At 35.4% G+C, this 27,417-nt stretch overlaps 2 protein-coding genes across 2 annotated transcripts in view; one reads left to right on the top strand and one right to left on the bottom strand.

Annotated features, from left to right (window-relative positions):
- Positions 1-23,079, top strand: part of MS3_00001864 (uncharacterized protein) — a 33,600-nt gene extending 10,521 nt beyond the window's left edge. Inside the window, exons 5-13 of the mRNA XM_051209370.1 lie at positions 4,971-5,023; positions 6,260-6,370; positions 8,746-8,879; positions 9,799-9,874; positions 10,569-10,642; positions 12,638-12,755; positions 13,918-14,142; positions 15,440-15,666; positions 21,930-23,079. Coding sequence (XP_051074823.1) covers positions 4,971-5,023; positions 6,260-6,370; positions 8,746-8,879; positions 9,799-9,874; positions 10,569-10,642; positions 12,638-12,755; positions 13,918-14,142; positions 15,440-15,666; positions 21,930-22,068 — 1,157 coding nt within the window. The 3' untranslated portion in view covers positions 22,069-23,079. The remainder of the gene's footprint in view (positions 1-4,970; positions 5,024-6,259; positions 6,371-8,745; positions 8,880-9,798; positions 9,875-10,568; positions 10,643-12,637; positions 12,756-13,917; positions 14,143-15,439; positions 15,667-21,929) is intronic.
- Positions 23,080-26,487: 3,408 nt separating this feature from the next.
- The window catches only part of COL4A1_3 (collagen, type IV, alpha), a gene marked incomplete at both ends in the record, with an annotated part of 40,768 nt that continues 39,838 nt past the window's right edge, over positions 26,488-27,417 (bottom strand). Inside the window, one exon of the mRNA XM_051218557.1 lies at positions 26,488-26,778. Within this exon, the coding sequence (XP_051074822.1) occupies positions 26,488-26,778 (291 nt within the window). The remainder of the gene's footprint in view (positions 26,779-27,417) is intronic.

Raw genomic sequence — 27,417 nt, 5'->3', positions numbered from 1 at the left:
CTGGAATAGTAACGTAAAATTATGTTGGGGATGTTAGATTCCCAGAACTCACTTGGTAAATGCCTTAATTTTATAATATTTTGGAAATTTAAATTTCCTCGTTTTCGCACCAAAAGCGCACTTTTCACCTTCATGTCGTATTTCCCACTTGGGAGAATCTTTAACGCTATTGGTCCGTTGTGCATTTTTAGTATGCTATTTCCAAGGACAGTTTTATGCTGTATATATACGTTTGTATCGTGTCTGTTATTATTCACTCGTGCTTCTGGCTTACGGAATATACTTTCCCGTTCCAAGCTTGGACTTCTTCCTCTAGTTAGCGGGGCTGGGACGCATCAGATAGCTAGCTTATTGGTTTTCGGTCACAAGTCTTTGTCCCGTTCGCATACTAAGTGAACTCGTAATAGCTTCAAACCTAGCAAATTTGGCTATAGTGGTTTCGGAAACATGGATCCTTCTAAGCTTGAATTATTACTCGAGCAGCAGTTGAAACTAATGCAAATGTTGACAGACATCAAGATTTCGCCTCTCACACAGCCTAGCACATCTAATGCAACCACAGCACCTTCAGTAGACGGCATCGCAAATAGCATTGCTGAGTTTCATTATGATCCCGATGCCAACGTTACTTTTGACATGTGGTTCCTTCGTTATGAAGACCTATTTAAATTTGATTTTGCTAGCCAAGATGATGCTTGGAAGGTTCGGCTGTTACTTCTGAAGTTGGGTCCCAGTGAACTAGACAGGTATTGCAACCTAATTCTGCTTCTAAACCCACGCGATCGCTCGTTCTCGGATACTGTCCAGTCATTGAGCCAACAATACGGAGACAACTCACTATTCAATGCGCGCTATCGATGTTTGAAGCTCACTATGAACGGAAATGCTGATCTTCTCACACATGTGGGTATCGTCAATCGAGAATGTGAACGCTTCCTGTTGAAGTCGCTTACTGAAGACCAATTTAAAACCCTCATTCTTATCTGCAGCCTTCAATCTCAGAAGTTCAGTGACATTAGAACACACTTGCTAAGTCGATTGGACCAAGACCCAAAACTAGCTCTTAATGATATTGCAAACGAATATCAACATCTAATCAATCTGCAGCGTGACACTGCGACGGTCCAGCGTGGTGGTTCAGATCATACCGAAGTTCATGTAGTCCAACAATCACCCAACCCGCATAAATCTGCCCCAGCGACATCTAGTTCAGGTCAACAGAGAAAAATAAATCCTCCTGCCCCATGTTGGCACTGCGGTGCACGGCATTTTGTTCAAGGCTGTCCATATAAACAACATCAGTGCAGGAAATATAAAGCTGTGGGTCATAAAGATGGCTTTTGTCAAAAAAAGGAGCCGGACAGCTCCAGGGGTACCAAAAAGCCTGTCCCTAGATCTGGCACAAATTCGTTGAGTCTAGTAGCAACCTGTCAGAACTCAACCCCAGGTGAGAGGAAAGTTATTACCCTTAATATTAGTGGGCATCCGTTTAGATTGCAAATAGACACTGCATCTGACGTAAAAATTCTCTCACGAAAATATTGGACCAGAATGGGAAAACCACTCACGGTGCCAACGACACAAAAACCTCGTACTGCGTGCGGTAATTATCTACGTTTGTTGGGACTAGATTGTAAAGTTTCTTTTCACGACTCGACGTTTACCGGGGTATGTTACATCACACTAGCTGATCTTAATCTACTTGGTTTAGACTGGTTTGACCGGCTACATTTAAATGACGTTCCGTTAAGCACCGTATGCAATCTGGTGAAACAACCTCATGAACATGAAGCATATTCGAAAGAACTAATGACGGATTTTTCAACCATTTTCCAGCCTGTATCGGGTAAGTGCACTGCTATGAAAGCAACATGTCGGTTAAAACCTTGGGCTAAACTTGTCTTCCGTCCAAAGAGACCAGTGCCGTACTCATCATTATCGAAAGTTGACAAAGAACTAAATAGCCTTCAACTACAGGGAGTTATTACACCTGTTTCTTATTCTGCTCGGGAAACACCCATTGTAGTTAAGAAGGCTAATGACACAATCCGAATATGCGCAGATTTTTCCACAGGTCTTAACGCAGCTCTCGAACAGCATCATTACCCACTGCCAGTCCCGGCAGATTTGTTCACGATGTTAAATGGTGGGAAGTTCTCTGCGAAGCTGGATGTCGCTGATGCCTACCTACAAGTGGAAGTGGTTGAAGATTCGAAAAAGTTACTTACCATAAATACTCATGGTGGCTTGTTTCAGTGCAATCACCTACCATTTGGTGTTAAAACAACTCCATCTATTTTTCAGCAACTAATGGATACCATTCTATCGGGTCTCCCGGGTGTCGCAACTTATCTCGATGAAATCTTAATTGTTGCCACATCGTTAGAACGGCTTCAAGAACTCACGACAGCGGTGCTACAACGCGTCAGCGATAACGGATTCCGATTACGCCCAGAAAAATGCCAGCTTTTCTTGAAGTCAGTAAAATACTTGGGATTCATCTGTGATGCCGCAGGTCGCAGACCAGATCCTGAAAACATCCGAGCTATAAAGCTGATGCCGACTTCCACTAATATCTCTGAGCTACGACCATTCCTGGGATTAGTTACCTGCTACTCAGCGTTTGTTCCGTCGATGCATGACATACGCCCCGCTAAATCATATTCTGGATAAGAATACCAGCTGGAACCGGACAAAAGAATGTGAAGCTGCATTTTGCAAGCTGAAAACAATCATAAGCTCTGAACTATTACTGGCACACTACGATCCGTCCATGCCTATCATTGTCGCTGCAGATGCTTCAGCTTTTGGACTCGGTGCTGTCATCTCACACCAGTCCCCGGACACAACAGAAAAAGCTATTATGCATGCATCTCGCACATTAACTTCAGTGGAAAGAAAGTACAGTCACATTGAGAAAGAGGCTCTCGTCTTGTGTTTGCAGTACGCCCTTTCCACAAATTCTCGTACGGTCGAAGTTTTACTCTTCTCACTGATCACAAGCCTCTTCTCACAATTTTCGGTTCGAAATCTGGTGTTCCAGCCCATTCTGCAAACCGTCTCCAGCAATGGGCTTTGATACTTTTGGGTTATGATTTTGACATTCAGTACCGGTGCATCCAACAGTTTGGTCAGGTTGACGCCTTGTCACGACTTATCAGCGAACACCATACGGCCGACGAAGATGCAGTTATTGCCTCCCTAATGACAGAGGACCACGCGCTATGTTACCTGACAACCGCTATTCGTGCTTTGCTAGTCTCAGCAGCTGGAATACAATCTATATCCAAGAACGACTCCATCATAAAGAGAGCGGTGAAATACGTCACCAATGGCTGGCCGTCAACTAAACCCGATGGTGACTTGAAGCAGCTTTACCACCGTCGGGACTCATTATGCGTCGTCAATGAGTGCTTGATGTTTGGAGATAGAGTAGTGGTACCAGAGTCCCTAAGATCAAGGGTGCTAAAGCAGTTCCACACTGGTCATCATGGTGTAAAACGAATGAAATCCATCTCCAGAAGCTATGCTTATTGGCCCCTTATGGACCAACACATCATGGATTTAGTAGGCGAATGCACGCAATGTCAGCAAGGGGCGAGATGTAATGAGAAAGTGACGCCGGTCCCATGGCCACGGCCTGAGTATCCCGGGTCCAGGATACATGTCTGTCTTGCTGGTCCAATCAATCGGACTACCTATCTAGTTGTGGTTGACGCCTTTTCGAAATGGCCAGGAATTGTCCCCATTATGCCACCGACGAATACCAAAAGGATACAACTCTTGTCGGAGATGTTCGCTCGCAACGGTTTACCGGATGTAATTGTTTCAGATAACGATTCTCAGTTCACCTCAACACAGTTCCAAGATTTCTGCCAACGGTTATCCGTCAAGCATCTCCGCTCTCCACCCTACCACCCGCAACCAAACTGCCAAGCAGAAAGATTTGTGGATACATTTAAGAGAGCTCTAATCAAGTTGAAAGGGGAAACACTGCAAAACTTCTTATTCGTTTACAGAACGACACCTAGTGATGTATTACCCGAGCAGAAGTCCCCAGAAGAAATCCTGATGGGAAGAAAATTGAGGACGGTCCACAATCTGACGCTTCCGAAAACCACACTATCGCCATCACCAACCAAGTCACAGAAGCTGCCAACATACGAGTTTGGGTGTTCGGTGTTCGCTCGGGACTACAGACCAAATCATGGTCCCTGGAGGTCACATTGCGGAGGTGTTATTTTGTAATCCTCTCTTTTGCTATTAATATCGCAATATTTTATTCAAAAATCATGTTTTCATTATTTTCGGGAGTTGGAATTTTGAATGAAACTACTGTAGTTGCTATTCGGTCGCTTTCGTAACTATTGTTTCAAGGGAGAGAGAGAAAGAAAGAGTTTAGACTAAGAGCAGACTTCATACTTTCCAAACGAATAAAAAAACTTAATGGTTTAAACATTTGTCTTCAGTTATCAGGTCACTCTTAAGCTTGTGCAGTCTGATCATGTTAATAATGATCAAATATTATTCTATATGTTTATTAAATTGTTTATTCCGATTGCAATCTATGATTATACCCACTGGATTATTTCATAGACTGCACCACACTTCTGTAGACTATAATTTATCTAACCTTACTTTGCTTGGCATATGTTTTAGTTGGGTTGCTTAATCCAAAAATGTGCGAGAAGAAATATTTTTTTGTGTAAACTGTTAATTCATAAGTTTCAGCGAACTTTCATAACGTTCGATTGTTTAAAAAGTAAAGGAAGATATTCAGCCATTCAGAAATGTAAAATATTCGTCTAAAACACTGTATTCGAAACCATTTGAAACCGTTTGAAAGGATTACCAACACAAAGCATTAATAATTGGGCTAATCTTGCAAAATTGTAACGAATATGTGATAGATCATTTGTTTTAATGAGATTGCGAGAAGTAATACTGTCCTCATTCTATTTCTTTAAAAGGTTCATTACAGCGGATTCCGTACGAAATGAAAGACAATGTAATAAGTGCTAATGTGAGTGATCTTTTTTTAGAAAAATATAAATTTTTGTTATCCTATTCTAGCTGACAAGTGTTTGGGAACTCCTTGTGTATTTGAATGGTTTTATTCATTTATCAAAGTCAAATATTTAAATGGACATATCATCGATACCTAGAAATCTTAGCTCATAAGAATTAATCATAATTCTCAGTATAGGGTTTTAGATATTGTTAAGTTTTATTTGAGATCATGAACCGATCAATGTTAGGCCACCATTGAAAACGTGGAAGCACAGGATGGCTGATTCACCCTGGTCTCGGACTCCCCAGCAGTGCGCATCCATGATCCTGCATGCGAGATTCGAACCCAGAACCTTTGATCTCTCAAACCTCAACAATATCCACAACCATATACTAATAATTATCATGTGCTCACTAGTGACTAGTTTCGAGAAGTAATTCTCGGAGTTCTGGTGAGAAGCCATGACCAGTGGAGTTCAACCGTATCAATTGTGAGGCAGTTACCCACCGAAGACAATGGAAGATGGTTGCGCAATATCGTGGATTAATTGAAGTTAGACACTAACACCGTTGGATGTTGTCTCTTAGGTCTATAGGTTAAGTGTTCACGCGCGAAACCGAAGGCCCTGGGTTCGAATCCCGCGAGCGGGATCGTGGATGTGCACTGGCGTGGAATTCCAGATTAGGACGAAACGGCCATCCTGTGCTTCCAGGTTTTCAATGGTGGTGTAACACTGATCAGTTCATGATCTCAATTAATCATAATTTACTGCTTTACTACTCACTCCACTGCTAGGACTGTGAAGTAGTGTATATATAATCTTCATATTAATTAATATGATTCGAAGCATATGTTTATTTAATAAGTATCGGTTTTTCATATGACAAAAAAATTGTTTTATTTTCTTGAGCATTTAGTTTCATATTATTATTATTATTCTTTTCTTCTTCTTTTTGCTATTATTATTATTATTATTATTATTATCCTACTATAAGCAGTGGAAGTATTCGGAGCTCATGAATATCATATATACTTGCACTATTATGTTAACGATTTTAACCTTTTAAGCTATTCAATCAACTTCAAATGTTATCATTTTTATATTAGCTTATTGAGCCGAGATACTCCAAGAAAGTTGAGAGTATCTGATATGAATTTCTTAAGTTCATATTATAATCATCGTAATATTTTTGAATGTATTCACCTTGTAATATATGTCCGCAGTAGTAACTTTTTTTCCTTGTTTAGTTTACAGTTCGTTTCTTGAATACATCTGAAGAAGGCTTATATCATCTGTACTTTCATAATTGTGCTGAATTAAATGTAGAATCTGGTAAACGTCATTCAGTTAACTTAACAGTAAGTTTTGACTTTGTTGAAGATGATGATGCGATCTATGCATTAAGCAGAGACTTGTTCACTAGGGCTAGTGAAATACCGTTCGTGTGAGAGACAGTGTTATTAATCGACTGCCTAAACTGAAGTAGATGTGACGGGGCTCAAACTTCAGTCAGTCAGTCAGCTACAACGTAGGACCAGGCACATATGTGCATCGGTCCAAGTGCCATACCTCATTAACACGACAAGATGGACACCGGATTCATAAAAGTAGTTAATTCAGAGGTGGTAATATATAAAAGAAAGATAGCAATAAGGATATAGTGCAGGAAGAAAGAATTAGTTCGTAGAAAGAAAAATTTGAAGCGATTTTAATCTCTTAGTTTAAGGGAAGACAGAGTGTATACATCGACGCCATTGTTGTAGATTCTGAGCCATGTCACCAAGAGTCTCCAACCATTGGTTACGATAGTCTGCATCTACCAACATGGCTCAGACTAGAAGTTAGTGACTCCAAGCACTGATGCCACGTTTTGGTTTGGCCGCCCCTAACTTTCTTCCAACCATCTCCAATACAGGTTAGCGTTGCACGTCGTAGTAATCGGTGTTCAGACATACGTAACACGTGACCCAACCATCTCAGTCGATGAAGATTCATAACCTCATCAACTGATTCACCATCATTCCCTAATACCCTGCGTCGAACCTCACTATTACTTACCCGGTGATCCCAGCAGACGCCAGCAATATTTCTAAGGCATCTGCGGTCAAATACTAGTAGCTTACGGGTGTCTTCTACTCTTAAAGGCCATGTTTCGCTGCCGCAAAGTAAAACAGAACGGACTGCCACGCAGTATACTCGTCCTTTTATTGATAGACGGATATCTCGCCTTCGCCAAAGGTGACGTAAGTTGGCAAAAGCCAAACGAGCTTTTCGAATCCGAGCTGACATTTCGTCCAATACCAACCCATTAGGACTGATGAGACTTCCAAGATAAGTGAAGTTGTCAACGCGTTCGACTACTTCACTCCCTATCCTTAGTTCAGGTGTTGACGCAGGCCAGTCCTGAAGCAACAACTTGCATTTAGAGGGAGAAAAGCGCATTCCAAACATTCTGGCACTGTTACTTAGTGCTACTAAAAGACTCTGCATTTTATCAGCGTCTTCACCAAACAGGACTATGTCATCTGCGTATTCTAAGTCGATGAGTGGACCTCCTGGAAGGAGATCAATACCCGAAAATTCAGTCGATGAGAGCGTTATTTCCATCAGTAGGTCTATGATGAAGTTAAACAAAAATGGAGAAAGTGGACAGCCTTGACGGACACCACTTGAGGCTGCAAAAGTAGATGACCGTTCGCCATAAGCTCTGACTCGACTGGTAGTGTTCAAGTAAAGAGCCTTCACAAGGTTTATGTACTTCTGAGGTGCTCCTTTCAATGATAGACACTGCCACAGAATTTCGCGGTCTACCGAGTCAAATGCTGCTTTTAAGTCAAGAAAGACCACCATTGTCGGACGCCGATAAGTATGCCTGTGTTCTAGAACCTGACTCGAACGTGCAATCTGTTAGTTGGAAGTCAAGTGCTTCAATCACTGTGATCATTTTTCTAATTTGCTGTGTATAATGTAAAAAGCTCTTTTAATAGAGTTTTTTAAATAATTTTTGATCATTTTAAATGCAATTCTACTCAGTAACGTTCCTTGATTATGCACTTAAGTGGTATTTGAAAAGTCAAATTCTCTATATTCTCATTGATTGTGATTACATGTTCCGTTCGGTGGTAGTTGCGACTTAGTGCGCAATACGTCTTAACTGTTTGTTAAGCGATAAGATGTACATTTCTTATGCCGCAGGTAGCATAAGGTAATAAATCCAAATACGGGTTTCATTTCTGCGCATGTGTTCTCATGAAAGAAATATGACTCACAAAATAGGTATAATGGTGAATACATTTAATAAACTCATTCATTATTTTCAAGCTAAACATGCAACCCGATTGACTTTGAAGTAGCACTTTACACTTGGAAGATGGAAAATCCGTTCGAAACATCAAAATCACTATCATTCTATGTTTGTTAATACCATATGAATTGCATTTTATGAAGTGTAAAACCAGCAGATTTCATCTTTTAAATAACGAAATATTAGGTTAGTTTGTGTCATTTACTTGAACTAATTACAACGAAACTTTAATGCTTACTCCGTAAGTATTTAAATTAATTTTCAGGAAGAATATATACATTCACCTATGTAACTGGTTCGCCAATGTGAATGATATGACTCTCATGAAAAGGGATGTTTCCTCTGTTTCTAAAATTGATTTTGTTTGCATAAATTTAGTAACAATATGTTTTATTTTCATGATTTAGTTTCTGTTTTGTATCTCTGTAGTTAAAAATGGTTGAGAAGAATATAAACAGTTATTTATCTGCTGGTCAACAACCATTGCCTATGCTTTATGCAATTTCTTGTTTGGCTTATTTGTTCCTTAGTATTTTCTGGTTTGTTTACCTTCGCAAATCAAAGTAAGCACTGGTTTCTTCCTGTTTTCTGTAATAAAATCTGCTTACAAAAATAATATTGAAATTGATCTTAAGCAGTAATTTTTTGAATTAACAAACTTTAACTAATTGACCTATTATTACATGGGATTTTGTCACACCACCAAGAATTAGATGCAGTTTTTCTCAGATTAGTCAACAAAATCAATTTAATGTTTTGTACACAAACTTCCGGATTAATTTTAAAATTTATGTACACAAAAAGGTGGCTGTAGCGTCACTTATTTCTGTCCATTATTCTATTGTACAGTTTTTGTTAATAGCTATGTAATTAAATGATAAGATCTGAATTCGATAAAGTATGATTTTGTAAGTAATCCTTATCCTGCTATGAATCAAGAAATGTTTGTAGTTTCGGTTAATGCAAATTGAAAACTTTCACAGTTTTAAGCTTGTCTTATTTCTTATCATTACAATATATTTTCTAATGTGATCTACTGACAGAAATGAATAGTTAATTTTGTTGTTGCTTTCATTGTAGCTCATCATTTTCATTACTAATTAATCTTAGCATCTTGAACCGATGTTTTATTTTCAACATAAACAATAGCTTTATTTCCTTAATAGAGATCTTTTGTCATTGATTTTGTTCTCTAAAGTTCATTCAATTTTAATCTGATAATCGTTTTCACCAATGAATTACCAATCTAGCTATTTATTATCTCATGATCCCATGAATTTCCTCAGTTAATCATTGTTTAATCAGGATATATACATGTTTATCTATCGTAGAGTAAATAATCTAAGTATCTCTTAATTCAGAAAAGAAATCTTGACTTATCCAATAATAATTCAACCCAATAAAATGATTTCATGGGATTTTTTCCCTTTTCACTTACACCTTCTGTCTACTTGTTATTTAATTTATTTTTTGTTTGTTTAGAAATTCGGTTTATCGAATTCATTATCTCATGTTAGCAGTTACTGTTGTCAAATCAATTTCACTTGGCTTTCATAGTGTAAGTTATAAAACAAACGAGTATGTATTCCTAATCTATTTCTGTTTTTTAATTTTTTTTTATTTAGAATAAACTTACTTTTTTTTCAAGGGACAGTTTAACATGTTTATTGTACATTTGTTTTTTTTAGTTTTAACTAGAGATATTGCTTGTTGACATTTGAACACGAAATTCTTTTGATCGTTAACCTTCATTTTAGATGTGGTTCATAGCATATTTATGGTAAAAATAATTCTGTTGATGTGAAGAAGCAAGTCCAATCAATGAAAGTTAGACACCTAAGCTACTAACCCCAGATCACTAAGTATGACTCCGACGACACATGTAAAATCCTCTTTCTTTTCTTACCTATGAGTGATTTATAAATTTATCCAATGAATATAAAAAATTCCATTTCTTAATTTTCTCCCAATATATTCTGTACGTTCTATGCACTAGAAAACAAATTTAAGCTACAGTATGTCTAAAAGACATTTTACAAAATGTTATATCATTAGTTTATGGAATGGAACTCATTAAATCCATAATGCTTACATAACCATAATCGCTTAACATAAGATCATTAGCACTAGTTTTTTATCAATAACAATCTGTTTTATCACTGTTTACCACTTTTTAGAAAATGATTATTTGTTTTATTTGTAACTGATAATGAAATGCTGTTATTATTATTGTTTCTTTTATTTAATTTTAGGTAAATTATTATGTGATTGGGAAACACGGTGCTCATGAAGAAAGTTGGGCTGTTATGTATTATATTACTCATATGTATGTGTGTTTATTTTTGTGTAATTATTTGTATTACCAGTGTAAAACTTTTTCAAAAAAATTTTTTTGTTTCCCCTTAAAAAACAAAAAAAATGTTGTCTTTCACACTATAGAAGTTATTCCAAGCAGTTATTGGTAACTTCACTGATCTACTATTAATCAGTCATTTAACTAAAAGTTGATTGATCCCATCTTGTCTGTTATGACTAATTGGTTTGCCAGTATTTACAACTCTTATGCAGCAATTCTGATTTACAAGGCATTATGCAAAACTTTTCTGAGTAGTGAGCATTTTGTTGGTTAGGATTAATTACCTATCGAATTTACGGTTAATTAATATATTAGAGAATATTTTGAATTTTCTAATTCAGTAAAACAATGTCACTCAACATTGTTTAATTCTTTACTATAAATTACAGTGTGAATAGTAGGAAGTTATTCTGCATTTTTATAATAAATGTGTTTTAAATTGATCGTTGTTATAGTCCGGATTAGTTTGTAAGAATAATATGATAGTCCCGTAATGCAAAGACCATTGCCACTTAATTTCATTTTTATTCAGTAGTTAGCCAAAACTTTAGCTATAGTCATTTAATTGCCTGCACCATCAACATATTGTACCTTTTTTTAGGAAAAAAACTAAGAACAGATTTCATTGGTGAAGTATTACCATTTGGTTCTTCACTTACAAACACATTTTTCTTAATGTTTTGTATAATTTCACCCAAAAAATAAGTTATTACTTAAATTGTATATTTTCTTATATTGAGTAAGAAAAAGGCTATAACATGAGTATTCATGTTTGAGTGACAGAATCCTGATTGCATTCATTGAATTTCATTGATCAATTTAAGTAACATGGGATCAACAATGACCTTTAAGGTAGAGTGAATTTGTTTTGTTTACCCGACTTCTTATCAACTGATCATGATAGATCTAACTTTAAAAAATGGTAAAAATCGAGAAAAGAGTATCGATTAGACTTAATACAATTGTGGATCAATCCCGGTTATAGAAATTCGAATCAACAGAACAAAAGGCAGAGTGAAACAACGCGTATATTAAAAAAAATAGTAATAAAATAAATGATTTCAACAGTACAGAAGTAAAAGTATCAAAGAAAATCAGTAAATAAATGCTAAGCTTTTTAATGAAATAGTTTGTTCAACATATAAAGGCATACAGAGAATGTTGAACCTGGGACATGTGCCACACTTCACATCAGGAGAGGAAGTTATCTAGATGAGTAACGAAAAAATGTAAGAAAAAGAAAGAGAGGTGAACGTTTTTGGTCAATAAAATGTATAGGATAACAGTGTAAGAATGAATACATATACTCTCACTGGACAAATTCTGAAACAAACATCACGTAAATATTTCAAGCATCACTTCAAATGACCTCACAAACAACAACTAAAACTCCTGTACCTTTCTACGTGATTAAAGTTAGTGGTTACTTACTTCATGAGCCAATATCGTACACTGATGTTTCATAAAGTTGAATGAATAAAGCATTAGTTGCTCTGAAGAGAGATTACACCCTTCTTGAACCCCATCCGACGTAGTTATTTCACACTGTATATAGGCAAGTAGAATTGTAAAATTATATTTTAAATCATTAGTAATTAGTGTGGAATACAGACAGAGAAGATAAGTGGAAAAGCTGTGGATACTAATTATTGGGTTGTATATTCCTTAAAAAACAATCAAATATCATACAATTTAAACCGATTTAACTGAGATCTATTCATATAACTACATTGAGTCATCTTGAATTATTGGTTGATATTATATGATTATATATGTTCACATGGCCTTATCCGTTTTTAACGTATTTTAATTAATACTGAGTGGGTTGGAGATTGATGGTCGGCGGTCTATGCTCCACTGGGAGTAACAGGGGTAAGTAAGTAAATAACTAATACTGTATGTTTTTCTTTTTCGCTGATCCTTAGGTTATGGTAGTTATCGGTTATTGTTGTTTTTTAATTTTAGTATTCGAGGTGCACTTCTATTTATCACTATATTACTGATTGGTGCTGGTTGGGCCTTTATCAAACATATGTTAACACCGCGTGAACGTAATGTGTTCTTGATTGTAGTACCTCTTCAAGTGAGTTTGTTGGTGCGAAATTGTTTTCAAGAGGAATAATTTTTTTACACATGTACGTTGTATGAAATTCATCTCCGAATTTCCATTATTAACACATTACGCTTAGTTCTCTTGTGTGAACGTAATAGTGCATCGATTCGCGTTACTACACCCTGAGGTAATATATCATCATGACAAAGTGCAACACAGTTTATCAAGTATCTGTTATATTGCGCTAATTAATTTTAATTAAGACCCCTGCCTGATCGTCTCGAACACAAACCTGCAAGCATCTTTTTGTGTGAGAGCCTTTTTTCATCTTTCAAGACTTTAGGAATCCACTGACAGCATCAGCTCCCATAGTGAGTGTGGCCTATAGCTTGGTAAATAAATCTGTTTGTGACTGCCTCTCTGTATTAGCTAGTATTAGAAGATGTTATTAGTCATTTCATTATTATTTCAAACACTTATAATTAATGTCGAAGAAAATTTGTTTTTGTTTCTGAACGTTTCTTGCTTATAAAAATGTGTTTCTTATTGTGTAGAATATCTAGGTACATATGTATGCTTTGTTTTGGTGTTTTTACTAACAATGAGAAAATCATTGGATAGATCAATTTAATTTTATTGAAAATTAAGTCAACTATTGGGAATCAGAGATATTGTGCAACTATTTTTTAATGCAATTAGTGTGTAGTTGGATCACATACAACATATTTGAACATTGCTAATCACGATTTATTATTAGAACTCCAAATTAGTTACTAGTGAGTACATGATTATTATTAGTGCGAGGAGCCCGTAGAGATTGCTGAATTTTGTAGTTTATATCACGAACTGACCTTACTTTAATAACCATTGAAAAACAGAAAATACCGAACAGTCGTTTCGTTTTAGTTTGGGGCTCCTAAACAGTGTTCATTCTTGACCTCACCAAGAATGGTCGCAAAGTGATTCAAGTTTGAAATGCAAACTGTAGTGTCAGTTACCATGTTAAGCCCATTTAACTTATTCTAGCTTCTGGACAGGCCAATTTATCCACGTTTTGACCTTGTTAATTATTCACCAACCCTGACTTTTCATATGAGCATGTGCGCGTACATGTCTTTTCCAATGTTTTAACCTTTTAAAAATTTCTCATTTAAATCTACCTACTCCTTCATTATCTTCATTTTTTGCATAGGTTTTAGCCAATATTGCTACTATAATTATTGAAGAGTCTGAAGCTGGTGCAGCTCGTTATGCTACATGGAAAGAAATTTTCATTTTTGTCGATTTAGCATGTTGTGGAGCAATTTTATTCCCTGTTGTCTGGTCTATTAGACTTTTAAAAGCAGCTTCTCAAACAGATGGTAAAGCAGCTATAAATCTGCGTAATCTACGGTTATTCCGTCATTTCTACATTCTGGTAAATTCGAATGTCTTTTCACTTACTGATAGTCATGAAATGTTTAACTTACAAATTTCATATACTTATTAAGATTCTAAATATTATTTTTCTATTATTGTATAAAGAAACTATATTTATGAATGTTAGTTTGATTTAAATTATTATGATTGTTGAAAATTCATACTTAGCATTAAATTTAATCGAATCCTCAACTAATCATCTATTTCTATAACATGGGATTTGAAAATGCATTCGTCACTTAAAATTTTGGTCGTTTCTAAAATTATTAGTTATTTTTATATCATATCAATCTTTTATGATAGTGTACAGTAGGATTGTATACTTAAACTCATTATCGTAGAATACTGTATGTACTTGAGCCATGATGGATACCGAGTGGTTGGCCTAAAATTTGAAAATACTCGATTCCTAGTCATTGAGTTGGATTCTCGAAGTTCGCCCTATCTACTTGATTTTATGCCATGGGTAATCAATGATTAACTATCAAACATAGAAGTTCAAACAAATAAAACTGTATTTGAAACTTTCTGTGCATTACAGTGTTGGAAATTGATCTCATTGTTACACGTGTTAATCCGTTAGTGTTCCACATATGGTTCTATGCACACTCATATGAATGAAACATTATGGTTTTACATATTTTTGAAAAGCTTTAGCTTTGTCTACTCCTAGTACATATGTTCTTTATTCTCGGCTTAGAGATTAGCTGCTGTTATAAAGATATAGTAGTGATCACTGTTACAATTCTGTGATCTAAATACCACTGTCTTATATGAGTTTTATATTAGTATCTATGTTTATATGATTCGTATGCTTTGTTTTTATTTGCTTACGGTTTGCCCTCAACTACCAATGGTAAGACTCATTAGCGTATATTTCTTTGTCTTGAAATTTTTAGTGGATATTTTGCAAAATTGGTTCGTTAAATTTGGTCAGCATCAAGTAGTAGAAACATGTTATTAATTACGATTAGGTGATATATTAGCAGAAATAGTCATCGACATTAAACTAAGAGTCTCAATTTGACGAGTATTTATTTGTCGAAGTACAACACCTTTTAACATAAAGGAAAGTAGTTTACACTCTATTAACAGTTTACTAACCCCATGAGTAAGACGATTTATTACCTGAGGAATGAATTCTAAGTAATAAAATTGTGTGGAATTACACTTTACATTTCTGAAAAGGTTGATAATACAAACACTGAACTCTTGAGTAGTATTGTTTTTTAATTCAACTGTTATGCATACAATTGAGTAGTATCTTTAATATCCTACTATTTCTCATTTCACAGGTTATTTGTTACGTGTATTTTACACGTGTCATTGTCTACCTGATGACAATCACTGTAGTGTATTCGTATTCATGGCTTGTGGAATTATTCAAGGAAACGGTGACTTTCATTTTCTTTATTTCAGTTGGTTATGAGTTTCGTCCAGTTAATGATAATCCTTATTTACTCGTTTCTGATGAAGATGACGGTGAAGATACTGTAATGGAACGTATGCAAATGGAAGATATGTAAGTAGTATTATTTTGGTTTGTGTACACAATCTTATGACTCTTAACTTTTTCATCTCCAATTCCATTTTTTCTCTTTCAGAATTACGTTTCTCTCGTTTATAGTTCTATTTTATTTCAAATTCATTTCTTCTCTTTTGCTTCTTATTTTGTTAATTTCTCCTTTCGTTAAGAATTTATATTATTCTTCTTAAATAAGTCGTTGGTCATCGTAATGTAATAGCTTGGTATCTAGGTCCAAGGATTAATTAAGCGGTTCTAAGTGTATCCAATTGACGTCCAGAATAATTGTCATAGAAAATTTCCATCCTGATTTTTCACCGCTAGCTACTACTACTACTCCTAACATTTTTGCTTCTTAAATAATAATAATAATAATAATAATAATAATAATAACAATAATAATAATAACAATAGATTTTCCTCTCTTTCACACCATGTGTAAATAGAAGGTTGATATTCATTTTGCATACAGAATAAATTATAATGCCATTTAATTAAATATAATAATTATTGCTTATAGTATTGACCATTTTACAATCACATGCTTTTTATCCAATAATAATTCATTGAAAATAAATTGAAATATCCTTAATTCATCAATAAGGTTTGTAGCGGTAAAGAAATCCCCAAAATAAATAGTTTCGTAAGCCTTCAACATTTGATTCTGGCCTCATTAGTTTTCATTGACACATCGAGCTGAAGTCACTCTGTCACGCATCTTCACCAGATCACGAGTGGGTACGCCGTGTTACGCATCTCCTACAACTGTTAGCCAGGTTAGATCAGACTCATTTCGAGATGTCGATAGGCTTTCAAATATAACTTCGAACCTCTTCACTTCTTATTTGACTGGGTTAACATACTTCGTTTATAAAGATGTTACTGTTAAAGTCGTTGTCAGACTCCGAATACTTGCAGCATTTTTAGTGATGAACCTGACGTGATCTGGTACACCAATTCGTAAACTGTGAGTCTGTTCCTCTTTGGAACAGGCTTTAGTTAAATTACAGAAATGGTTAAAAAGGAAAGACGTAACGTTTAATCTGCTGATGAACACAATAGGAAAACAAAATGTTAATATTTTTTTCTACACTTTCATAGATGGATGATAGGATTTGGTTACATAAAATGCGGTAGATGTATTTATTGAATGAATTATATTTATATTTATTTATTTTCTTTTTATTATTCACACGCTGATTTCAAATATTATTCCCATTCTTAAGTAACAATAACTTGAATATGTAAATGTGATTAATTTCAAAATGAAACGTTTTATCGGTGCTGAACTTTTATGTTTTTCAAATAATTATTCGATGATAATCATTAAAACTTCAGATTCTTTAATATACATTTACAAGATCTGACCAAACATTCTATAAGGTCTACACCTTAGTTGGCATATTACATCACTAACAGAAGTCTTATTTATCCATAATAAATTTCAAAAAGTTAAACCTATGTGTACAAAGATGACTTTTCAGTATAGGGTTGTGGAGATTATCAAGTTTTTGATTGAGATCGTGAAACGATTGATGCTAGACCACCATTGAAAACCTAGAAGCACTGGACGACCGTTTCGTCCTATTGCGGGGCTCCTCGGTGGTGCGCACCCATGACCCCACTCGCGGGGTTTTAACCCGGGGCCTCCGGTCTCGCGCGCTAACGCTTAACCTACTTGACCACTGAACCAGTGCCCAACGGTGTTAATGTCTAACCTCAACCAATCCACGAGATTGCACGACCATCGTCCATACTTGTCTCTATCCGACACGGAATAACTCCACCGGGTTAGGCGTTCGCTCGCGAGGCTGAAGGCCTCGGGTTCGAATCCCGCGAGCGGGACCGTGGACGCGCACTGCTGAGGGGTCCCGAAATAGGACGAAACGGTAGTCCAGTGCTTCCAGGTTTTCAATGGTGGTCTAACATCAATCGGTTCAAGATCTCGATCGAAGATGAATTTGACAGATCACTGTTTTTACGTATTCATGACATCCTACTTTCACATAATGTTTATAGTTCTTTTTATTTCAATAATAGGACAGTTGTTGTTTTTCCAATTAGAATTTTTTAATCACATGTTTCATTTGTTTTTTAATAGATTATTTCCTTTAATTATCTCCATAACGAAGTGTTTGTTTTGCTAAATATTTTTTTAGTTCTGTTAGAACTATTTATTTGGTTAATAAAATTAATATAGTTAATTTTTCCGTCATAAATCACTGTAATAATGAACTGGTAAGTTGTCTGTGTTGAAATCCGATGGTCTATATTTACAGATTTATTCAGTTAATGATATACAACAGTGATCATATAGTGTAATCGGCGGTCAAAATTGTGTCACTTTCGATATGGTTGTATCCTACAAGTTATGACTTTTCAGTGAAACTACAGAGTTATCTTGATACAAGTTATTAATCAGTAGAAAATTACTGTTCAATTTAGTGGTTCTTTTTTACTTACTTACTCCTGTTACCCCTTATGGAGAAGCATACGCCGCCCACCAGCATTCTACATCTAACTCTGTCCTGGGCATTCCTTTACAGTTGCTGTTAATCCTTTTTCACGTCTACTTCCAATTCCCGGCGCAGTGTTTTCTTTGGCCTTCCTCTTTTTCCTTTCCCTTCAGGATTCCAAGTTAGCGCTTGACGTGGTTGGATGATTTCTTCAGTGCATGTCCTATCCACCTCCATAGTTATTTCCTAATTTTTGTCTTCACCTGGAAGCTGGTTTGTTCTTTCGTATAGTAAGCTATTGCTGATGGTATCCGACCAACGGACATTGAGTATTTTCAGTAGACAATTGTTTATTAATACGTGTACTTTCTAATGATAGTTGTAGTTCTCGAAGTTTCATCTCCGTACATTAGAATTGACTGTCTTCACGTTCGTATTAAAGTTTCTGACTTTGATATTGGCTGACAGTTGTTTTGAGTTCCATATGTTCTTCAGTTGTAGGAATGTTGCTTTTGCTTTACCAATCCTTGCATTCATATCTGTATCAGATCCTCCTTGTTTATCGATGATGCTGTCCAGGTAAGTGAAAGTTTTCATCTCTTCCAGAGCTTCTCTATCAGGTGTGATTGCGTTAGTGATCTCCGTGTTGTATTTGAGGATCTTGCTATTTCCCTTGTATATGTTGAGGCCTACTGATGCAGAGGCTGTTGCTACACTGGTGGTCTTGACCTGCATTTGTTGGTGTGTATGGGATAGAAGGGTTAGGTGATCCGTGAAGTTCGAATGGTCTAGTCGCATGCAAGCTGTCCATTGTATTCCGTGCTTCCCCTCAGATATGGAGGTCTTCATAATCCATTCAACCACCAGAATACAGAGGAAAGGGGAGAGTAAGCAGCGTTGTCTGACTCCGGTCTTCACTTTGAATACATGTATCAGCTGTCTTCTATGCATGACTTTGCAATGTAGTCCGTCATATTAATTCCATATGATGTTGACGATTTTCTCAGGTATACTATGGTATCGAAGGTTCCATAAGATTCTTCTATCCACACTGTCGAACGTCAAGTTGATGTATAGTGACAAATTTCACTCAACTGATTGTTCGACGATGATCTGTGGTGTCGTGGTTTGGTCTGTTGACGACAGATCTTTACGGAATCCAACCTGCTGATCTCGAAGTTGGGTGTCTACTGCGTCTTTCATCCGTTTCAGCAACACTATTGAAAACCTTTCCTGGTACTGACATTAGTGTTATTCCTCTGTAGTTCTCGCACTTGCTGTGATCTCCTTTCTTTGATATTGTGATGATTTATCTTACTTTCCAGTCTGTCGGCACTTGTTCTTTCTCCTAAATCTACCTGAGTAGAACGTGAAGGATGTCTTCAGTCACTTCTATGACTAACTTCAGTGCATCGACTGGCATGTCAGGTCGTATTGCTTTCCCACTCTTGATTTGTATGATGATCGGCCATCCTAATTTCTTCGATCGTTGGTGGGGTGACATCTATAGGAAGGTCTGTGCGTACTGTTTCGATGTCCGTTGGATTCAATAGAGCCGGTCTGTTGAAGAGTTTCTCAGTGTTTCATCCATCTGTTCCTTTGTTCTTGAATCTCAGTGATTGTCTCGCCTTCTTTGTCCTTGACCGATCTCTCCGGTTTACTACATTTTCCTACCAGTTTCTCCATTGTTTCATATAATTTTCTGATATTTCCTTTTGTTGCAGCTCTTTTCGCTATCGTTGCTAGGTCCTCCACGTATTTTTGTTTGTCGGTTCTATTACTGCTCCCCATTCGCTCGTTTGCTTGAGAGTATTCAGCTTGTGCCCTGACTTTCTCTGTTCTTATTTGGCTATTGTTAATTGCTATCTTCCTGTTCTTCCTTTTTTGAATCTTGTCCCGGGTTTCGATAGAGATGCATTCTTTATGACGATGCTTGTTGCGGCCCAGAACCTTCTGATTTGTTGATGTTAGTGCTTCTTTGATCCCTTTCCAGTAGTTTCTTCTTCTTTCAGCAGATCTTGTAAGGCTTGTAACCTGTCGTTGAGAGTTATCTTGAATTCGTTTTGTTAGTCTTTGACGAGGACTCTTCGAATTTAACTGATATATATAAACTGCTCTAGTAAACATACAAGTTCTTACTATGACAATTCAATATGTTTAAATACAATTCAGTCAGTCGAGTTGTGTCAGCGGCTGACATTCCTGACTTGCCAATACTTATTCTTGATGTAACTGGAAATGACTAGAATAATAGTGGTTTTGGCTACCTGGGAACGTGACCTCAGAGCCCAATGGACTACTGCTTAAGGCATGTCGTACATAATCTATTTGCCAGGAGTTCCTGGTGTGTTGGCTGCGCACTTTGAATGCTTTACCGCTGGTGGTAGCAATCCGTGAATTTTGGTGAGGTCTGCCATTTTGTGTCGATGTTTCCTAACTTCTTTCGTCTATTATAAGAGGGCACCACTGCGGTATTTATTAGGTGTTTGACGGAATTATCTGACGGCCATCAAACTTCAGTACAGTTTAAAGTAAAACTTTTCCCTTGGGCATTAATCTGTTGCTTTCAAACCTATCATTCTCCAACTGACCTACATAGCATGATAAATACCTAAGGAAACAAGTCCCCGGCCAATCTACTTCGTTTGGGTCATCACAATAGGCAACCCCGTTTATCATGTCAAGATAACAGCAGGCAGAAAATAAAAGTGTTTCATCTTTTAACAAACACGTGTTTATCAGTTGTAAAATTTTTATTAGTGTAGTATTTCGCTTTGACTAAAATCCGTCTATATTACATATATTATCCACTAGTAGTAGGGTAATACTTTGTTTATTTGTTTATTTAAACATATAAATATCGGTACAATGAGGCACCAAATATATATACGCCACACATCGTTATTCGGTTTGTGTGAGGACTGAAATACTGCCCGGGTATAATATTTGATATATCCTAATTATTATCAGAAGGGGTTTGTGGAGATTTTTAGAAATTTTCACAGATTGAAATCATGAGTCAGTTGAAGCTAGACCACCATTGAAAACCTGGAAGCACTGGACGGCCGTTTCGTCCTAGTATGGGACTCCTCAGCAGCTTCAACTGACTCATGATTTCAATCTGTGAAAATTTCTAAAAATCTCCACAAACCCCTTCTGATAATCATCTGCTCACTAGTGACTGACTTCAAGAGATACTCCTGGAGTTCTAGTGGGAAGCCGTTACCAGTGGAGTACAACCAGGTCTGTTGTGAGATATCAGCTCACTGAAGACAATGGTATATGGTGGCGCAACTTCGTGGATTGGTTGAAGTTAGACATTGACACCGTTGGATGCCGGGTCAGTGGTCTAGTGGTTAAGTGCTCGCACGCGGAGCCAGTAGGTCCCGGGTTCGAGCCCCGCGTGGTACGGGATCGTGGATGCGCACTGCTGAGGAGTCCCATGCTAGGACGAAACGGCCGTCCAGTGCTTCCAGGTTTTCAATGGTGGTCTAGCTTCAACTGACTCATGATTTCAATCTGTGAAAATATCCTAATTATGCCATTAAATTTCAGAGATATAGAGTTCTTAACCAATACTCATTATTTCGGTTTCTTGTTTACTTGAAAATATTAACCTCTACGTTCTTATATTTAGACGATTGTCGATCATACTTGAGTAAAAATAAATAGTTTTGTAAATAAGAAGAAAATGTACTTGACTTGTTATCTGTTACTTGTTTTGTTTAAAATGATTAGTTTTATAATAGGTTGTGCACGCAATCCTATAAATGTGTTCCATTATTTTCCCTCTTACTTCCATAGATGGTCTCAGTCTGGTTTAACAGATGGAGTGACACGAGTACAAAGATCCCAGTCGAAGCGTAAATCAAATATTCCAATGAAAACTTATCCAAAAAGTCAAGATAAAGAATCATTACTACAAGGAGTAGAAAATGCATAGTTTTATTCTAAATATATACTTCTCAATCCTTTCCCATCTAATATCAATCTACACTGCAAAACAGATCAAAAATAAAACGATTTTATGTGTATACACGTTTGTGAAGTGCTATTACTACTACTTCTTTTGCTACCAACTATGTGATTTTCTTTGATTATCTTATTTCTGTTTTGCAGTTTTATAAACATGTATAGTAAATATCCAAGTGTAGATGCGCATGTATGGGAAATTCGTCCCTATTTCCCCTCCCGCCCACAAAAACATTTATGGTACTTTTCTGATCTTCTTATATCCACTCATGTTGTTTTCCTAACAGATATTTTGTACACACTGATCCTTCTTTTATGGTTATTGTTTTTTTCATACGATTATGTTCGTGTGTACGAGGTCTCTCTCTCTCCCTCTCTCTCTCTCTCTCTCTCATAACATTTATCACTTCAAAACAAACCTTTGAGAAAAATAAACTCATCTATTTTGTCATTTTTAAATAAAGCATACAAAATGCATGTAAACTTATCATTATATTGAGTGGATTTAAATAATACTCCACAATAAAAACGACAGACAACGATAAATTTTGATAGTGCGATAAGAAGATGAAGATTATCAGAATTATGTCATATACTTGCGCAATACATAGTTTTTAAGTACATTTGTGATCAGATTGTCCGAAATGTATTGCGCAAAGACATTACATAATTCTGATAACCTTCGTCTTCTCATCGTATTATCCAAATTTATCAAAGGAACTAATTGTTTAAGACAACAGTAAATTGTTTACATCAAAATGATTAGTTTTATTTTGTTTTACTCCTGGCTTTTGCCTTTTGATTGTTACTATCACTAAATCCTGTAACATGATGACTTGCAGTGCAGATTTTTATTTGTTCGTTTCCTTTTTTAAACCTCTAATCCACTTTCTTGTTTGCAGAAAAAAATAAAAGTATCTGTAGTTTTCTCACTTCTACTATCATATTAAAAATAATAGCTGAAATAAGATTTTGTTTGTATAATGCTCTGTTGTATTTTATTTATTTAAACACATAAACATAGGTACAAGAAAGAACCAAATAGATATGTGCCACATAAATCATTCGATTTGTGTGAGAGCTGTAATACTGACCGGGTACCCGATCGGAAGCAGGTAGTTTTCTTAGGGGGCCACACCCCGAGCCTTTGACATGAAGGTCTAATCCACAAGGCAGTGGAGCAACGTAAGAAGATGCAGTCCCATGGTAGCCGGTGACCAACGATTGGTTCATACGCCATTTATTCCTTCATGATACTGGAGTCTATGTGCACCATTGGTTTGGAATCAGGGTTTTCCAACTCCCCTAGATGAATCTTCCGTACCCACCAACCCGGTTAAAGCGCCGGACATTCGCCTTTCGTCCTCTGAATTTCGTAAGCAACACCCCTGCTGCGAGAAAGCAGTGAGTAAGAGTTCCTTGACAGTGGCTGTATACGCGTGGTCATGTGAGAGCATTTAGAGAGGGAGAGCGGACCCTCTCCACCCTCTGCCGTACCAGGACATTTTGGGGCTACGTATCGGGGTGGCATTCAAACCCACGTCCACGTTTTGAACCAGAACACTTGAGTCTGACGCCTTAGACCGCCCGGCCACTCCAACGTTGTAATTAATTGGTCACTAGACAGTGATCAATGTCTTGTTTGTTTAGTCTTTTTGTACTGATTGATTAAGTTACTGGTCTAAATAACTCAACAAGGATAAGTGCATTAATATTTGATAGGGGTGAATAAAAAAGTTCGGCTTCAGTCATAGCTTTATTTCTTTGTTCATTATTAAAAGTGCTCTTTATCTTTTTTTTTAGGTTTACACAATCGCTTAGTCTTGCATAGCACATATTTAATTAACAATGATTTATGAGGAATTTGTAAATAGCTCATTTTAAAAGTGAATAATAAAAACCAATGGTTTTGTCAACAAATGAAACAAATTCACTAGTATATTATCTGTTTATGTAAAACTGACGGACTCAAGTAATTTTCTTAAAGTGTATGAGATTATGTAACAAGTGACGATTGATATTTAAAGCTGAAATTTACTGTTCAATTGATCAATGATAGGCAAAAATAACATCTGTGTGAAAATTCAAAACCCTCTTCAGAACTGCTGGAACAAAGTACTCTGATGTACCTTATCATACTGAAGTTTTTTGGCTATACTTTCGAAACTTACTGAGAAGAGTTCGAAATTTCTGTGAAAAGTTGTGGTATTCCTTTAAATCGAAAACATTCTATACGGGATTTTCATTAATAATATAAAGACAACCTAATGGTTTTCTCTTTTTAAGTTTTCTGCTAATATTATCGGTATACTAAATTAACTCAATAGGAAATGGTAGAGTGTGTTTACAGAAATTAAAGCGTTTGAAATCAGACTCAGTTCTTTACCTAACCAATTTAGAGAACTTAACTATGCTCATTTACCAACACTAGACACAGAAAATATCTCTTCACAGTCTGATCAGGAATACAGTCAACAGATGTTGATGCTCCAAGATAAATTCTCATGACGTTTCGAACATCTCAAAGAGTTCACATCTCAACAATTTTCCAACCGCTTCACTGAGATAGTTAATTATGATCTCCACGTGCGAGTAACACATCGCGAAGTCGACAACAGCATAAACAAACTCATTGCTGGTATGACATTGGTAGAGTTGGAACTTTCCACAAATATCTGCCTTTCTCGGTCAACCTGCAATCACTAACAAGTTGTGTACAAAATTCAACAGTTTCAAATTCATATATTAGCGAACAGACTCAAATGTTGAGAAATGTTTATGCATTACGACAAGTGAAGTGATTCCCGGTCATCGCACACTAGTTATGAAACAGTGTATATTTGCACATATCTTACTGATTTAGTAACAGTGATCATGATTTTTTGAGTAACCATTAGTTTTGTTGTAGGCATCATTACCAAGGTTTGACTTGATAATTCCGAAAAAATTGAGCGTTGGATAAATTGTTAAAAATAAATTCATACATTTGTAATATCCCAATGAATATGAAAATTAAATTTTCTGACGTTTTGTGACTCAATGTTATCCACTTCTGAGAATAAATAACCAAATGGTTATCTATACACTGAGTCTTACTGATGTAGTAACAGAGATCATCTCGATGATTTTTTGAGTAAATATTATTTTCCTTGACAGGTGATATATATTACAGTATTCTAGATAAGATTTAGACGTTTTGAGTATGTCAGAGTGCTACATAACTCGGTTTATTTGGCTCTTTGACAAAATAATTGACTCGTTGGCTACCTAGCATCACTTAGATTTATCAACAAAAGTGAAGAAAATAATTTGAATTAAAATTAAATCATCAAATTTATTATTTATGTTTTAACATTTTGAAAAAGGAAGAAGAATTTCAAACTAGAAAAGAACAGTAACATTAAATAAATGACAAAAAACACTAAACTGTCAAAACTTTACAATATGTATATCTCTTCTTATTACAATAAACACTGAAAAATAAAAGTTCTTTAATAAAGAAGCAATGGTTAACATGTATATTTATGCTCAATATATATTTATCAATCCAATAAACTCCTAAATATTTGAAGAAATATATATTCAAAAGCAGCCTAACACTTATAGGTTATAATATGAATATGCAAACATCCCCCCTCCAATATATGTACCTTTTTTTATTGATTAATTTTAGGGGCAGGTATACCGAAACACTCAGTAATAGTTAGCAAAACATAGTTTGTGAAATACTGAACTGTAATAATAATACTTATTTTTATAAAATCAGAGAATATATTTAGAATAAAGTTAAATTCAAAAAATTGCTATTTTTTTTAAAGGTTGGTAATTGGGTAAATTATGTTGTATTTTTGCTTTTTTTTTTAAAGAAAAAAAAGTTTTCAACATAATATTATGGTAATGGTATAAACCTCTTTTAGAATAGATGTAAAATAATCTTGAATTTGTTGAAATTTTTTACTTGAATTAATATAGAAACAAAAATTTAACATTGAATTGTTCAATAAAATTTGATTTGATTTGTATATATATATATATATATATATATATATATATAATTAAGCATTTAAAGCGATAATATTTGTTTTAATTCATGTAACTATTATTGATTTTAATTATTCTAGATCTTTGAACCTCTTTTAATTATGATAAATAAACTAAACAACATTTATCCCAACATGAAAATAAAATACATTTTGGAAACAGTTTTTTTTGTTTTACTTTTTTTTCAAAAATAAAATAACGTGGTTATTTTAAATTTAAAAATTTAATTCTGATATTTTAATGTTGACAATAAATTTGTTTGTTTGTTTTAATAAACAAATGAAAGAGTAAGAATTATTATGTGAAATGCTTAGAGAAAAGAAAAGAAAAACAAACATTAAAAGCATAATTAATTTAAATAAAATAATGTTGACAATGGTTGTGTTCTCATACATACAACACATTTACTAACTGAATCTTGACTATTACGTACTTTAATGACAGTACCCATGACCATACCAAACATATGTTCATCCATAGAACTAGGCATAACACGTAACCAGAAATTTTTATGTTCTTCAAAAAATCCACATAAACCTTTTGCAGTACATTCAATAAACATATGAGATCGAAATTGTGGTAAACAACTACCTGGAGATGCTAATTGTTGTCCTCCACCTTGTGCTCCATAACCAGTATTCTAGAATAATTAAAAAATTGTTTATAGTAAATATATTTTTATTTAGTACTCAGTATACAGTGTAAATTCAGGAATATTATATGAAAAGAACTATTTAATTGATATATAAATTGATTGAAGATAGTTGATTTTACACTTTAGACAATCATAGTACTAGCTGAGCTGTTTGGATTTCAAATTATCTTCTGTACGATTGAAGAGTTTTCTGGTCACTTAATACTTACTGGAATAATATAACCTTATCTTTAATTTTTCAAGTTGTAATACGAAGTTGGAAAACATGTGAAAGTTAACAGGTGAAACCCTAAAACTCCTTTTCATGACAATAAAAAATTCTGAGGAAAATTCCTAATCTTTCCCTTTAATTCATTCAATGTAACATTTAATAATTAAATACGATATTATAAAAGATATCTTGAATAATTTTCTCTTTATTACAAACATATCGAAACAATTACTACAGTGACCGAAGTAACTGGTAGGTTTCTCGCAAAACAGATCCTAATAGTCAAGTAGAATTGATTTCAGTAATTGGAACCATTAGGCAGCTGATTGAATATCAATTAAGGAACTGAGGATATTATTGAGCTTTCAGCTATGATTGATAGGTTTGAGAGAGCAAGTGAATAGAAAAGGTTT

Source organism: Schistosoma haematobium, chromosome 1, assembly GCF_000699445.3.
Source record: "Schistosoma haematobium chromosome 1, whole genome shotgun sequence".
Lineage (NCBI taxonomy): Eukaryota > Metazoa > Platyhelminthes > Trematoda > Strigeidida > Schistosomatidae > Schistosoma > Schistosoma haematobium.
Note: the sequence above shows the minus strand (reverse complement) of the source record. Positions and strands in the feature narration are given on the sequence as shown.